The sequence below is a fragment of the Littorina saxatilis genome, linkage group LG16 (assembly GCF_037325665.1).
Source record: "Littorina saxatilis isolate snail1 linkage group LG16, US_GU_Lsax_2.0, whole genome shotgun sequence".
Classification (NCBI taxonomy): domain Eukaryota; kingdom Metazoa; phylum Mollusca; class Gastropoda; order Littorinimorpha; family Littorinidae; genus Littorina; species Littorina saxatilis.
Window position 1 is genome coordinate 10,140,956 of NC_090260.1, and position 16,834 is coordinate 10,157,789.

The 16,834-nt window shown below is 42.6% G+C and overlaps 1 protein-coding gene across 1 annotated transcript in view; it reads right to left on the minus strand.

Annotated features, from left to right (window-relative positions):
- Window positions 1-1,047: 1,047 nt before the first annotated feature.
- LOC138951303 (trypsin-like) overlaps window positions 1,048-16,834 on the minus strand; it is an 18,783-nt gene continuing 2,996 nt past the window's right edge. Inside the window, exons 3-7 of the mRNA XM_070322931.1 lie at window positions 15,970-16,052; window positions 6,508-6,596; window positions 3,343-3,605; window positions 2,522-2,664; window positions 1,048-1,271 (exon numbers count right to left, since the gene is read on the minus strand). Coding sequence (XP_070179032.1) covers window positions 1,107-1,271; window positions 2,522-2,664; window positions 3,343-3,605; window positions 6,508-6,596; window positions 15,970-16,052 — 743 coding nt within the window. The 3' untranslated portion in view covers window positions 1,048-1,106. The remainder of the gene's footprint in view (window positions 1,272-2,521; window positions 2,665-3,342; window positions 3,606-6,507; window positions 6,597-15,969; window positions 16,053-16,834) is intronic.

Below are 16,834 nucleotides of genomic sequence, written 5' to 3' on the forward strand. Positions count from 1 at the left end.
GCAGTTACAGCTCCCTAAACAGCAAAGCTTTCGTGCCACTGACAATTTCGGAGGCGTAATTTGAAACACATTTTGGATAAAAGGTAAATTCTGATCATAATACCTAGAGACTCGAAACTGTGTAGAATGGTCGTGGATGAACTAAAGTGCATGCACAACAACTATGAACATATTTGCTAAACTCAAATGACTGAGAAAAAAACAAACTTCATTGTACAGTTACACTTTCGCAATGCCGCGCAAAATTCATTAATGACAGGAACGCATTCATCCATTGGAAATGCCCTGATCCTGCTTGTTATTGCTATATTCAAATAACTGACTGTCTAATATTGATTCATGTATACTATATGTCATTCAATTTATCCCAAATGTAACAATCTTGAGTGCTGAAATCGGGTATAGTTCGGTTACTGAACAATTCAAACCTCGTACTGTTGAGTCGATCCCCGAATTTGGCAACCTTTTTTGAAAATGCACAAAAGTCAGACCATTTAATCTATAAATGTGTCAATTTGTACAAGCGTCATGCATAGGATGAAGTTTTTGCACACCAAATATCAAGTGATTCGGTTTGCAGATGTAGAAGTTATTAACAATTTTTAGGCCGAGAAAATTCATTTCGGATGATTTCAAGGACGTCATTCAGATCTAGATCTATGTACTGTACCATGCAAGGCTCGTATTTTATTCGTTTCGTGACGAGCTACAAAAACTAGCCTCCACTATCGCGTTGCTTTCGTTGACATCCGCAAGGAGGGTTAACATTTCTCTCTCTGTAAATGTGTCCTTGCGTTGTTTGGATCCGTGTGGTGTCGTCTGCTTTTCGTCTGCTTTCGCCGGATGTTGTGACTTTCAATCGGACGTGACGCAACCAATCTTATACGCAACTAAAAAATATCGCTTTGCTGCTCTTAGCAAAGAGTGACCCCTGAGATGGTTCATGAAACGAGTCGTTCCTAACTTTCGTCCCACTCTCAGCTAAGAGCTCTTAAGGCCCTATTCCTAGGAACGCCTAAGAGCGCGTATATGAAACTGGCCCCAGGTTTGTCACAAGCAACTATTTTATGAAAAACATACACAAACAAACACACTCCAGCTAAACTCTAAGGGTACTGTGCTTTGACAGACGAAATCCAGGGCAAGAAGGATGACACCCGGGTATACACCCCAGGCGAGTTGCGCTGGGCACACCCGAACCCCCACGATACCACCCCGGCTATCTTCCACACCCCGTTCTTTTTGCACACCAGGGGGTCGCCGCTGTCGCCCTGCTCGGGTGGACACAACACGTATAATAGGTTCAGTACAGTCAAACCCGCTTATAAGAAACTCGGATATAAGAAACATCGCTTATAGGAAATAACAACAGGAATGCAAGGGCAAGTTTGAGGAAGTGACTAGAACGTTGGAGTCACACTCCTTCTGTCATGAACACAACACGCGTGTTAGGTTAAGTACAGTCGAACCCACGAATAAAAAAAAACCTCGGTTATAAGAAACATCGCTTGTATGAAATAACAACACAAATGCAAGGGCAAGTTTGTGGAAGTGATTAGAACGTTAAAGGCATACTCCTTCTGTCATGGACACAACACGCGTGTTAGGCTAAGTAGAGACAATCCCACTTGTAAGAAATTCAATCTGACAAACAAAGGGAAGTAAGCGCTATAAATGCACACGACATGTGTAAACGAGTAAGTGAGAGTTACGCCGGCGGTCCGGGGTCGACCCCTACTCGGGGCCAATACAAATAGCCGATAGCCGACTTCTAAAAATGTTGTCAGTGTTTGATAGCTGACTTCTTAAAATGTTGTCAGTTTTTGATAGCTGACTTCTTAAAATGTTGTCAGTTTGTGATAGCTGACTTCTTAAAATGTTGTCAGTTTGTGAAAGCTGACTTCTTGACATGTCGTCAGTTTTTGATAGCTGACTTCTTAAAATGTTGTCAGTTTGTGAAAGCTGACTTCTTGACATGTTGTCAGTTTTTGATAGCCGACTTCTTAAAATGTCGTCAGTTTTTGATAGCTGACTTCTTAAAATGTCGTCAGTTTTTGATAGCTGACTTCTTAAAATGTCGTCAGTTTTTGATAGCTGGCTGTCTATGTCTGTGTCTGTCAGTCTGTGTATACATGTGTCTGTCTACGTTTGTCTGTGTCTGTCTTTGTACGTGTCTGTATTTGTCTGTTTGTGTGGGTATGTTTCTGTTTGTTCGTGGCTGTGTCTCTGTAGGTCTTTGTGTAGTCATATTCTGGACTGTCTTGGCTGAGCATGGCACAACTCAGGAACTGCAAACATCTATCGTGCCACGCGAACTGTCGTGACTGCAATACTGCATTTGAATGCAATGTCGACTAAGTGCTGCGGTATTCATGGCACGGACTGTTCGGTTTCGTTACATCGGTTCCGTCTACATATTTTTGCAAAAAAACCTGTATGCCCCCCCCCCCCCCCCTAACTTTTTGAAGAGGCTAAGCCTCACCACATTTAAACATTCGTATTCGTATTTGTGTAGTCATACCTGACACGAGTCCTTGCCTCCCTGGGAATAGCCGGCACAGATATTGGACGTGTGGATTCTGCCACCCCCGATGTAGTACGAACACAGACTGTTGCTCATGACCGGCAGGTCCACCTCTCTCATGTGCATCACTGTGTCGCCGTCTGGTGTGACGTAAAACGAATGACGTCAGTTTGGTATTTGCATAGAAGTATAGTTCTAATATAACTAGTGTTACGTCACATGGGTCGCGCTCGTGACACATTCTAGCCAAGTTGACATGTGTCACACACATTGTAGTCACACTGCTGGATCTGAGAGGATGGAGGGGGGTCCTGCAAATGTACCTTTTTCTCAAGGAGAGACTATACAAAACATTTAAAATGCTAAATTTCAACAGTATAAGGAAGGGGGGGGGGCAGGGGGCAGGCCACACAGACCCCCCAGTCTAATTAGGTAGGAAGGCACCTCTATAGTAGTGCTTACAGATAGAGCCTACAACACCACCAACAATAACAACAGCAACAACAACAAAAACACCAACATCAACAACGACAACAACAACGACAACTACATCAACAAAACCACCACCACCACCAACAACAACAACAACAAAATCAACAACAACAACAACAACAACAACAACAACAACAACAACAACAACAACACCAACAGCAACAACAACGACAACGACAACAAACAGCAAAAATGACAACAGCAACAACAGCAACAATAACAACATCAACAGAATCACCACCACCACCACCACCAACAACAACAACAACAACAACAACAACAACAACAACAACAACAACAACAACAACAACAAAAAGAACACTTACCACTGTGAATGGACCCCCAGCCAGTGACGGTACAGACGAGACCCTCAAAAGTTTCACTGGCTTCGGGCAGACAGGCGGTCCTGGCGAACTGTCCGGTGAGGTCCACAGGGTGAGACAGCTTGATCAGGGCGATGTCGTTCTCGTAGGTGTTCTTGTTGTAGTTGCGATGGCGATAGATGTGTGATACGCCGATCACGTGACTGTTGCTGACGTGTCCGATGTCGTTGATACCCACCGCCACCGTCCAGTACTGTTGCACCGTGCTGAAAAGAGCAGGATGTTGTTTGTCAATACAAGTGTACTGCGGACACTTTTTTTTCTCTCATTTTATTTCTTCTTCATTTCTGCGTTCATGGACGAAACTCCCATGTATACTCGTGTTGTTGCACACGTGGATTTGTACATGCATGACCGCCTTTATCCTCCCCTCCCACTTGTGATCGAGCCATATACGCCAATTGTGGGGGATGCATGCTTGTGTTTTTCGTGTTTCTATAACTCACCGGACTCGGACATGAACTACAGGATCTTTTCCGTGCGCACTTGGTCTTGTGCGTATGTGTCCTAGCTGTGTGTTTTTAACTGTTCATGCGAAGAAATTGTGAATAAAATTGTGTTTAAACCAAAGGGGGACAAGGCGCTACCAAGGCTGCACATACGGGAGGTCGACAAAATCTCCACCCTTAACTCACCAGGCGCGGCCCCCACACACCTGCCGCTCCTGTCTCTGTACCCCCACACACCTGCCGCTCCTGTCTCTGTACCCCCACACACCTGTCGCTCCTGTCTCTGTACCCCCACACACCTGCCGCTCCTGTCTCTGTTCCCCCACACACCTGCCGCTCCTGTCTCTGTACCCCCACACACCTGCCGCTCCTGTCTCTGTACCCCCACACACCTGCCGCTCCTGTCTCTGTACCCCCACACACCTGTCGCTCCTGTCTCTGTACCCCCACACACCTGCCGCTCCTGTCTCTGTACCCCCACACACCTGCCGCTCCTGTCTCTGTACCCCCACACACCTGTCGCTCCTGTCTCTATACCCCCACACACCTGCCGCTCCTGTCTCTGTACCCCCACACACCTGCCGCTCCTGTCTATGTACCCCCACACACCTGCCGCTCCTGTCTCTGTACCCCCACACACCTGCCACTCCTGTCTCTGTACCCCCACACACCTGCCACTCCTGTCTCTGTACCCCCACACACCTGCCACTCCTGTCTCTGTACCCCCACACACCTGCCGCTCCTGTCTCTGTACCCCCACACACCTGCCGCTCCTGTCTCTGTACCCCCACACACCTGCCGCTCCTGTCTCTGTACCCCCACACACCTGTCGCTCCTGTCTCTGTTCCCCCACACACCTGCCGCTCCTGTCTCTGTACCCCCACACACCTGCCGCTCCTGTCTCTGTTCCCCCACACACCTGCCGCTCCTGTCTCTGTACCCCCACACACCTGCCGCTCCTGTCTCTGTTCCCCCACACACCTGCCGCTCCTGTCTCTGTACCCCCACACACCTGCCGCTCCTGTCTCTGTTCCCCCACACACCTGCCGCTCCTGTCTCTGTACCCCCACACACCTGCCGCTCCTGTCTCTGTACCCCCACACACCTGCCGCTCCTGTCTCTGTACCCCCACGCACCTGCCGCTCCTGTCTCTGTTCCCCCACACACCTGCCGCTCCTGTCTCTGTACCCCCACACACCTGCCGCTCCTGTCTCTGTACCCCCACACACCTGCCGCTCCTGTCTCTGTACCCCCACACACCTGTCGCTCCTGTCTCTGTACCCCCACACACCTGTCGCTCCTGTCTATGTACCCCCACACACCTGCCGCTCCTGTCTCTGTACCCCGGCCTCATGTATGTAGCCCCTTCCTTACTGAGTTGATCCTCAGATAGCTACAGACATTCACGAACAGACATAGACAGACACGCGGTTCAAAGACTCAGTCTTGAAAGTAATGTGCAGCAGTGAGGACCCACTGGTTGTCTATCAGTGTTCCTTTTTACATTTAGTCAAGTTTTGACTAAATATTTTAACATCGAGGGGGAATCGAAACGAGGGTCGTGGTGTATGTGTGTGTGTGTGTGTGTGTGTGTGTGTGTGTGTGTGTGTGTGTGTGTGTGTGTGTGTGTGTGTGTGTGTGTGTCTGTCTGTGTGTCTGTCTGTGTGTGTGTGTAGAGCGATTCAGACGAAACTACTGGACCGATCTTTATGAAATTTGACATGAGAGTTCCTGGGTATGAAATCCCCGAACGTTTTTTTCATTTTTTTGAGAAATGTCTTTGATGACGTCATATCCGGCTTTTCGTGAAAGTTGAGGCGGCACTGTCACGCCCTCATTTTTCAACCAAATTGGTTGAAATTTTGGTCAAGTAATCTTCGACAAAGCCCGGGTTCGGTATCGCATTTCAGCTTGGTGGCTTAAAAATTAATTAATGACTTTGGTCATTAAAAATCGGAAAATTGTAAAAAAAAATAAAAATTTATAAAACGCTCCAAATTTACGTTTATCTTATTTTCCATCATTTGCTGATTCCAAAAACATATAAATATGTTATATTCGGATTAAAAACAAGCTCTGAAAATTAAATATATAAAAATTATTATCAAAATTAAATTGTCCAAAGCAATTTAAAATCCCTTTCATCTTATTCCTTGTCGGTTCCTGATTCCAAAAACATATAGATATGATATGTTTGGATTAAAAACACGCTCAGAAAGTTAAAACAAAGAGAGGTACAGAAAAGCGTGCTATCCTTCTTAGCGCAACTACTACCCCGCTCTTCTTGTCAATTTCACTGCCTTTGCCATGAGCGGTGGTCTGACGATGCCACGAGTAAAATGGCATTGCGTTCAGTTTCATTCTGTGAGTTCGACAGCTACTTGACTAAATATTGTATTTTCGCCTTACGCGACTTGTTTTTTTTTTAACCTCAGTTGCATGCAGGTTTGCTACTACTATTCTTGTTTGCCTTATTATTATTTTGTATTTGTATTTATTTTGTGTGTGTGTGTGTGTGGCTTGGAGCAAACCTTCTTCATAGGTCTTTTCTTTTCTCAGTCAAATGTGTACATTGTTAAATCAACAAACCTATCAGTGTTCCTTCACACAAGACCTGACTTCTATCGTAAAGTAGCTGACACAAGGTACCAAGACTCACTCTTCAAAGCAATGCGCCGCAGTGAGCACCCACTGCTTGTCTATCAGTGTTCCTCCACACAGGTGCTGGTACTGGTAGCGCAAAGACACCTGGAAACAAGGTATTCCGTGTATTGGTATTGGTATTAGCCTACCAGCACCGCATGTGAGCCCCATATCGGTCCCATGTTATTTCGCACATGTCTTCTGGGACCCAGTGAGCTGATCTGTGTCCCACGTGGGTAGCATCTGGGGTATGGAGTGGAACAATACCGCCCATATTCATCCTTTATGTTCCCCACATACAGCGGAGCACATATGGAGCCAATCTGGGGCACATCTAGGCGTGCTGGCTGGGTAGTACTGGTATTATATTATATCGTTATCCTCATGGAAAGTCGGGCTGCTTTCTCACTGAGGACAGCGAACAGCCATAGAGTGTGGCTCTACCCATTTGTTCTTTTGCCTGCATGCGTTTGTTCATGTTTCCAAGCCCTGAGTCTCTCGATGTGAACTTCGGGATCTTTATCGTGCGCATGCGAGCACTCGGGGGTGTTCGCGGACACCGATGAGAGTCTGCACACAGTTAACTCTGAGGAAAATAAACTCGCCGAGGGGGTCGAACCCACACCGAAAGCGACACCATGTTTCCAGGCAGCGCAGCTATCGACTGAGCTATCCCCGTCAAACAAGTTATCTACAACCAACTTTGGGATAGTGTATAGGTGTTTGATCCCAAATCTAAATAGTAGTGTTTCAGCCAGAAACGTATGTGCATTTGAAGAATCTGCTTTACTTCTGCTGAAAAATGGGTTTATTTATTTAAGCAATATTGCGATACGACGTCACAGGTTTTAGACCACGCCTTTCTTCAAAATTCTCGTTGATAGTGAAAAATGGTGGGAAACATACTTTTTCTTTTCATATTTGGGTTTCAGCATCTGTTTCTTTAACGAAAATCCCAATACTAGGCTTATTTGTCAACGTTTATAATAATAATAAAGTACAAGATATTGCACTTCAAGTGGTACTACACTGTTGCTTAGTTTCTGTGGTAAGTTATAAAGTGAAAATAGAGAAAGAAAAACACGATTCCTGACTTTGATAGGCTTTTTCTGATCGTAAACACACTTTCTTCTACTTACCACAGCGTGCCCAATTGTTGCGTTTAAAACACCAATAAAGTAGATGTGTACTGCCGGGCAGTACATACCCCAAGCGAAGTCGTCCATCTGTGTGTACATGATTCTCTCTCTCTCTCTCTCTCTCTCTCTCTCTCTCTCTCTCTCTCTCTCTCTCTCTCTCTCTCTCTCTCTCTCTCTCTCTCTCTCTCTCTCTCTCTCTCTGTCTTAAAATGTGTCATCGATGACGTGTTTTCATTGCTTTAAGTGCTGCTACGTTATTACTGACGTTACTGTTGATGCTACCATCGAGGCTTCCACACCGTGAACGTTACTGTTAATGCTTCCATAACGTGGATGTTGCCGTTGACGCCTCCATGCTGCAGCTGCTTTTTGGAATAATTCCTGTGGATCTTCGAACCAATGTGCAGTATTACGTCATTATGAGCAAACACGATGACATCATTTACGTCATGGAACAATATTGTCAAATAGTCTCGGCGCCCTGACAGTCTCTTAAAATGTTACAATTGGAGTACAGCATGAAGTGTCGTCCAACATCTCATGCCACGAGTTTCACTGTGCACCAAGATTAAAAGTTTATTGGACGTAAAGAGATTCACTGTGAACCAAGATTATCTGATTATTAGAGGTGAATAGTGATGACATATATTCTATGAAATTCAGTACAGGACAACGGATCGACCCACAATCTTTCATAAATATCGGTGTAGAATTGAGACTTAACGGTTTTTAACTGCCGACATGTAGGGTTTTTTTCTTGACATGTGGGTCATGAGATTCAGTTTTAAAGTACAACGGACCCACCCACTAAATTTCAAAAAGATAGGTAAGGAAATGGAATTTAACGGTTTTTAACTGCCAAAATTATGTTTTTCTTCTGGAAAAGTATGGACTGAAAATCAGTTGGGGACAACGAACCTACCCACAAAATTTCATAAATATCGATGAAGAATTGAGATTTAACGGTTTTTAACTGCCAAAAATAAGTTTTTTTGTCTGGAAAAGTATGTCTTAAAATTCAGTTTGGGACAACGGACCCACCCACTAAATTTCATAAAGATAGGTGAAGAATTGAAATTTAACGTTTTTTAACTGCCAAAATTATGTCTTTCTTCTGGAAAAGTATAGAGTGAAAATCAGTTGGGGACAACGAACCTACCCACAAAATTTCATAAATATCGGTGAAGAATTGAAATTTAACGGTTTTTAACTGCCAAAATTATGTTTTTCTTCTGGAAAAGTATGGAGTGAAAATAAGTTGGGGACAACAAACCTACCTTTAAAATTTCATAAGAATCAGTGAAGAAATAGGATTTAACGATTTTTTAACAGCCTTGACACTGAACATTTGATAAATCATTGGTGATGTCATCATAACCCAGTCGTTGTAGTTGTCGTCGTAGTTGTTGGTGTTGTTGTTGTCATGTTCGTTGTCGTGATTGTTGTTGTTCTCGTGTTGTTGTTTTTGTTGTTGTTGTTGTTGTTGTTGTTGTTGTTGTTGTTGTTGTTGTCGTCGTCGTCGTCGATGTCATTTGTTGTTGTTGTTGTTATCGTCGTCGTCGTCGTCATCGTCGTCGTTGTCAGAGGTTATTTCTAAAGATTTCATTGATAGTCTTTGTTCTCGTCACCAAGACTTGCTAAGAACAAGCTTGGAACAGCAAGAGTTCCAAGAACAAGATTAGAACAACTCATTACATCATTACCAGTACGTCATTTGTATTTAGAACACACTTTAGAAAAAAACTCTTCAGCTACAAACCAGTCACCCTCACATGTCGGAGGTGTTTGTCTAAACCACTTACTGAAATGTTTTGAGGTTTAATGACCATACACATGTTGAACCGGTGAGTGTCTTCCGCTGCTTAATTCGCAAATAACTATTTTATTAAAGTCCGCTTGAAACGCTCAAAGATGAAATTCCATGTTAAAAAGTGACAAAAGTTTCACATTTTCCCGTTGTAACAGCTTCCGATGATATTATATGAAAATTCTGATCCTCTGAGAGGATTCCCCGAAACAAAATCAGTTTGTACGCCTAATTTTAATAGAATTGTCCAAACAGTGTCGCTAATATTGTGCTAAAAGATGAATTCTAGAACAATGTTCACAGACAGACACCACTTGGCAAAAAAATTTTCAGTGCTGGGAGATGAAAAAAAAAACTACCTCGCTACGCGCGGGCTTCGCCCGCGCTCCGCTTGGATAATAATAATAATAATAATAATAATTGTCAGTAAGTACTGGTGTCACATGACTGATGTGAACCAGTTGATTGGCTAATGGCGATGCGCTAAAACTGTTAGCGCACTCTTGGAGTGCGCTAACTTTTCCACAGAGCGTATTCTTGCGCCCTTTGCCTAAGCAAGACTGTGCTCTCATCCTCAGAATTAATTAATGACATGTAGCTTATATTCTCCACAATACCAAATGACCATAAATTCCCTGCTTCTCAATTAAAGCAGAAGTGGGTTTTTTTTCTGACAGATTGCATGTGCCTGTGCCAGTGCCAGTGATCTAAAAAAAATAGAAGCCGCTGTGTTTCATCTAATTTTCGCCGAATTGCATAGATTCTTCTCATATGCCGTGTTAGTGGCATGTAGCTTATCATCCACATTACCAAATGATGAGTTAGTATACAATTCCCAGCGGCTAACAGAAAACACAAGTGTTATTCCGATAACGTACCAGCAAGACCAGTTTGGAAGACTGACTCGATCGATTCTGTAGCAGACAACACAGAAATACGACTACATCAGTTCAGTAAATGAATGGTTTCAGAATTATTATTTCAAAGCAAGAACAATCGTAATCGAAAACGTGTAAGGTTCGGAACGTTCTTACCATATATAAGATTTATTAGCAGCCTGCCTTATGCGTACAGACTCAGTGCAGACTGCAGTCGTTCCATTGCCCAGGTTGGCAGGTAGCCTAGCAGACGACATTAACCCCGCTCAGCAAATTAACATGTTGGGCAAATGTGAACGAAAAAACGATGGGGATATAATACGTGTAGGGGTCAGAGCATTCTTACCGTTCATATTTAGTATCAGACTCCCCGATGAGTGAAGATAGAACACGAGGAAATATGCCACATTTGTTTTGAAAATGTGCGAACCGTCGAGTCCCGCGGCTTCGAGTCAATTCAAGGGGAGTCACTCCGCATAGTCAATCCGTCGAAGCTCGACTGGAGGTTTCGAATCGCAAATAATGAAGAGCCTTTCTCCGAGTTCAAATGAGGTCTCTCTGAAAGATCATCACTGTTCAGATTAACGCTACACTGGAATTTACCAACAGAAATTAAAATGCGTGTGACGAAAGCACGACACACTTGAGACACCCCACACAAAAGTAGATCTTTACTGTGCACGACCTGACCACACAGTTATGCCTATTCAAATGCGCATTGCAAAATGTGCGTTTGGAATCTTCTTTTTTCTATGGCGGTACTGACAATATCGTTATTGAAACAATCCCAGTGCACTAAGGGATTTATAGAGCAAATCTCGAAAATAATTATTGAACTCAGCGCTATGCGCTTCGTTCAATAATGAATTTTCTCGATTTGCTCTATAAATCCCTTAGTGCACTGGGATGTCTCAATAACTTAAATAATAATAATAATAATAATAATAATAATAATAAAGTAGATGTGTACTGCCGGGCAGTACATACCCCAAGCGAAGTCGTCCATCTGTGTGTACATGATTCTCTCTCTCTCTCTCTCTCTCTCTCTCTCTCTCTCTCTCACTCTCTCTCTCTCTCTCTCTCTCTCTCTCTCTCTCTCTCTCTCTCTCTTAAAATGTGTCATCGACTTGCTAATGCGCATATCAAAACAGTGGAGGCGAATTCAGTATTAGAGCTCACAGTCCTGTGTTATAGCTGCCTTGTTTTGTTTAGCGTGTGCTGACAAAACAAGCCCCTGGTCGTCAAGTGTTAAACGGTTTGTCTTTCGCCGCTAGCCTGCAGGCGAGTTGGCGTTGTTTATCTCTGGTGGCCACTGTTTATAATTCAGAATTTCGGAACCGAGTCTCAGTAAAAACTCTTGGAGAAGTCTGCAAAGCAGAGCGTTTGTGCTATGTATGTGGGGGTTTTGCAGACGACATTTTGACGCATACGCGTTACCATGACTGCATCATAATGTTGTATTAAAAACTTCGATAAAGTATCTTAGTTCAAGTTGCACATTTTAGCAAGGTCAATCATTATGCTAATTTAAAATCGCTTCAAGCATTTATTGATTAAAACCAAAACTGTGAAATATAATCTGCTAACAGTAACACTTTCTTTTATCTATCTAGAGAGTATTGCCAGGATGGTCACGTGCTTCCGTCTTAAATAAACGGGATTATGTATGGATGAACCGAGTTGCATTAAAGTGGCCTAACACAGGTTAAATAACAATCTGTTAAGCACACAATCTCCCCCCCCCCTCCCCAGCCCCCCAAACAGATTAACAAAATAAAAGAAGATGATTTTAGAAACAGCAGCCGGAGAGAGGCCCGGGGGGGGGGGGGGGGGGGGGATTAAAGATTGGAATTTTAATTATAATTGGATAGATCCGCCGCACTGCCAAGAAAAGTGTACAGTGTTTCACCCACTTTCCCGAAAATATATGCGTCTGTGTTAAAATTGTCAAAATGGAGTTCAAACTTATCATCAGTGATCAGACATAATTATGTAGATAGATGATCAATGTAGGCTATATTATGTCTCTGTTATCATGCACCACTGACTCAACAACACAAATACTTGCTGAATATAATATCTCTATTTGAAAGCATATCCAAAGGAACCTTTTGTCTCTGTTGATAAATATCGAAGTTCATTGCATTATCTTTACTCTAGACTTGTATTCAGTTTCTCTGTCAGAGCAAAGTATCGTCTGCTACAGACACCGACCCAGCAGTAAGAAAGCATAGGCTCTAGCTGAATACATTTTATTTTTTTCTCGTCAAAAGTAGAAAATACATTCATTCGTAAAGAAGAACTAGGGTTTAGATGAAAAGGTTAGTCAGTGTAATATCATATATATACCAATAGATTAAGGAAGATTTTTAAGAAAGTGCCGATTGTGTTTTTTGTGGTTAGGCCTATCTTTTATCGCGAGTTCCGACAGTAGCGGCTCGGTTACTGCGGACCAGCATAACTGAGTTCACACAGAACTATTCTCAGCTGCACTCAACATGGAAAAAAAACCTGTGTTAATTGTTTCAAGACAACCACATTTTCAGTGTAACACTACTTTGAAACTTCTGCTTCTTGTCATCATTATAATCATTGCAAGGGCTCCAGGAACTGAGAAATGTTAAACACACTTAAAACCACGTAAATGTTACAGGAAGGCGCCTATGGTGCCACAGATTTCCGAATTCCTGCTGCTCAGCAGCTAGCGGCCGCCGTGACCTTGCAGGGCGGAGCATCGAAATTTGCGCGGAATATTCAAAAAGCTTAAACCACACTCACTTTTTTTTCTTGAAAACAGCATAAATATTGTTCTAAGCGTAATAAGTTTAATCTGTATGTATGCTGGAGGTGTAAATGCACTAACATGCATATTTTGTTGCTTGTAAGATGTAGTGTTCACTTACAAAACTTTGACAAGTTTGGTCTTTCGGTTGGCGGTGTAATGTGATTCTTATGTACCGGTTCGACATGTAGGAAACAGCAGTATTTAACTGATTTCTTCCGCATTGAATCTTTCTTTGTGCAATCAGTATAGAAGATTGCAGAGAGTGTATTCTGATGATTTAAAATGTGTGTATTATTATTAAGCAGCCCTGATAGTACTGACTATGTCTCTTTCTACTAAACTGACTCAGTGTGTGACTTCTTAACTGTGCACATTTTCAGCCAGAAATTCATTTCTCTTCCTTGTCTTGCTTGCAAATTTGTTCTTTCCTGGCCGAGCGATAAGATAAACACCCCTGCCAAGGGTTGTGTTCTGCGATGTTTTAGAGCTCGGAAAGGCAGCCGAGGGCTTGTCATCAGCTTTCTCTAAATGGATTGCTTGAGGGCTAATAAGGAAGGGATACTGCTATATCAGTGGTGGTTGTTGACATCTTGTATATATACAGCTTGCTGAATCCTAATGCATGGGCCAAAGAAGGAAACTCGGCTCCACTGATTTGATATGGCAGGCTAATCATGACGTCAAATTGAAACTTCTTGAAGTCTCTCAGAAAGGGACATGAAAACCATGTGGGGGTTACTGGTTTGGGCTGAAAAAAAAATCCAACTCCACCTAAAATTCAAGCGCCTATGGGGCTGAATTATGCAGCATAAATTGTGAAACATCAGGATATCTCACACTTTCAATTCTGCCATCATGTCAAATCTGACAACAAACCTACCCACAAAATGTCATAAATATCGGTGTAGAATTGAGACTTAACGGTTTTTAACTGCCAAAAATAAGTTTTTTTGACTGGAATAGTTTGTCTTGAAATTCAGTTTGGGACAACGGACCCACCCACTAAATTTCATAAAGATAGGTGAAAATTTAAATGTAACGGTTTTTAACTGCCAAAATTATGTTTTTCTTCTGGAAAAGTATGGAGTGAAAATCAGTTGGGGACAACGAACCTACCCACAAAATTTCATAAATATCGATGAAGAATTGAGATTTAACGGTTTTTAACTGCCAAAAATAAGTTTTTTTGTCTGGAAAAGTATGTCTTAAAATTCAGTTTGGGACAACGGACCCACCCACTAAATTTCATAAAGATAGGTGAAGAATTGAAATTTAACGTTTTTTAACTGCCAAAATTATGTCTTTCTTCTGGAAAAGTATAGAGTGAAAATCAGTTGGGGACAACGAACCTACCCACAAAATTTCATAAATATCGGTGAAGAATTGAAATTTAACGGTTTTTAACTGCCAAAATTATGTTTTTCTTCTGGAAAAGTATGGAGTGAAAATAAGTTGGGGACAACAAACCTACCTTTAAAATTTCATAAGAATCAGTGAAGAAATAGGATTTAACGATTTTTTAACAGCCTTGACACTGTCACTGAACATTTGATAAATCATTGGTGATGTCATCATAACCCAGTCGTTGTAGTTGTCGTCGTAGTTGTTGGTGTTGTTGTTGTCATGTTCGTTATCGTGATTGTTGTTGTTCTCGTGTTGTTGTTTTTGTTGTTGTTGTTGTTGTTGTTGTTGTTGTTGTTGTTGTTGTTGTTGTTGTTGTCGTCGTCGTCGATGTCATTTGTTGTTGTTGTTGTTATCGTCGTCGTCGTCGTCGTCATCGTCGTCGTTGTCAGAGGTTATTTCTAAAGATTTCATTGATAGTCTTTGTTCTCGTCACCAAGACTTGCTAAGAACAAGCTTGGAACAGCAAGAGTTCCAAGAACAAGATTAGAACAACTCATTACATCATTACCAGTACGTCATTTGTATTTAGAACACACTTTAGAAAAAAACTCTTCAGCTACAAACCAGTCACCCTCACATGTCGGAGGTGTTTGTCTAAACCACTTACTGAAATGTTTTGAGGTTTAATGACCATACACATGTTGAACCGGTGAGTGTCTTCCGCTGCTTAATTCGCAAATAACTATTTTATTAAAGTCCGCTTGAAACGCTCAAAGATGAAATTCCATGTTAAAAAGTGACAAAAGTTTCACATTTTCCCGTTGTAACAGCTTCCGATGATATTATATGAAAATTCTGATCCTCTGAGAGGATTCCCCGAAACAAAATCAGTTTGTACGCCTAATTTTAATAGAATTGTCCAAACAGTGTCGCTAATATTGTGCTAAAAGATGAATTCTAGAACAATGTTCACAGACAGACACCACTTGGCAAAAAAAATTTCAGTGCTGGGAGATGAAAAAAAAAACTACCTCGCTACGCGCGGGCTTCGCCCGCGCTCCGCTTGGATAATAATAATAACTGGACATTTTAAAGTGCTCTGGGCCCTTTACAAAAGAACACATACAAAGTGGAACAATTAAATGTACAACCTACATAAAATAATTAATCATACGGACAAACATCACCACATGTTCTGTTCACACAATATATATATAAATGCTATACACACTATATATATACACACATACCCAGCGAACACTTTCAACAATCATACCAACTTTAAAGGAGAGGAGTACGTACAGAAATGGAATGGAAAAGATATTAGTAATAGTATTATTAGGCCGGGTTGGTGTGACATTGTGAGAAAAAAAAAGTGGTCAACTGTTGTTTCAAAGAGCTGAGAGAGGTAGCAGTGTCTGACAGAGAAGGGAAGAGAGTTCCAGAGTGGTTTATTGTTTGGCCCTTTTGTCCGCTTTTTGTGCGCGCCTGTTGCACTTAATCAAATGCAAAGAAGGAGTTTTACCTGCCATGGGTATTCCCCAGCCTGGGCTCTGGAACCTCCCACAATCCTGTGATGATCGTTCACTGCCGCCACGCCACACGTACCTGAAAATATTCACATTACGATCCTGCAAAAAGCGCGTTTGTCTACATTGTCCAAATGTCTTGTTATTAAATCAAGCAAGCTTTAGAATGAAAGTGAATCTGTAATCGAGCAGTTTAGATTACCGTGTTCGATTCTGATATGGTCAAACACTGCGATCTTGAAAATGCCGCATGCGTTTTCATTAATAAAGAAAATACTGTATTCAGTAGTTAACGACGACGTCACATTTTGACAATAATTGTGAATTTTGACGTATTCGTTTTCAATCGAGTACAGTATTTGTTCGTCTTTTACTTAATTTTCAGTAAAAAGAATTCGGGCACAGGAACGGACGACATTGTGTAGCGTCGATCTGTCGGATCTCTGCGCCCGAACCGCCTTGAGCCCATTTACACTGTGTCTGTCTCTGTCCCTCTCTCCGTCTCTCACTCTCTTCCTCTCTTTTTCTCACCCACATTCCCCCTCTCGCTCCCTCTCGCTCTCCCCTCAGTCTCGCTCCATCTCGCTCTTCCCCATCTCTTTCGCCCTCCCCTCCCTCTCCTCTCAATCCATTTGTCTCTCCCTCCCCTCTCCCCCTGTCTCTCTCTTTCTCCCCTCTTTCTCCCCCTCTCCTCCTCTCTCTCTCCCCCCTCTCTCTTTCTCCCTTTCCCCTCTCTCTCTCTCTCTCTACCCCCCTCTCTCTTCCTCTTTTCCTCTCTATCTTTTTCTCTCTCGCTCCCACCTCTCTCTCTCCTCTCTCTCCCTCCCCCTCTATCTTTTTCTCTTTCTCTCTCCCCTCTCT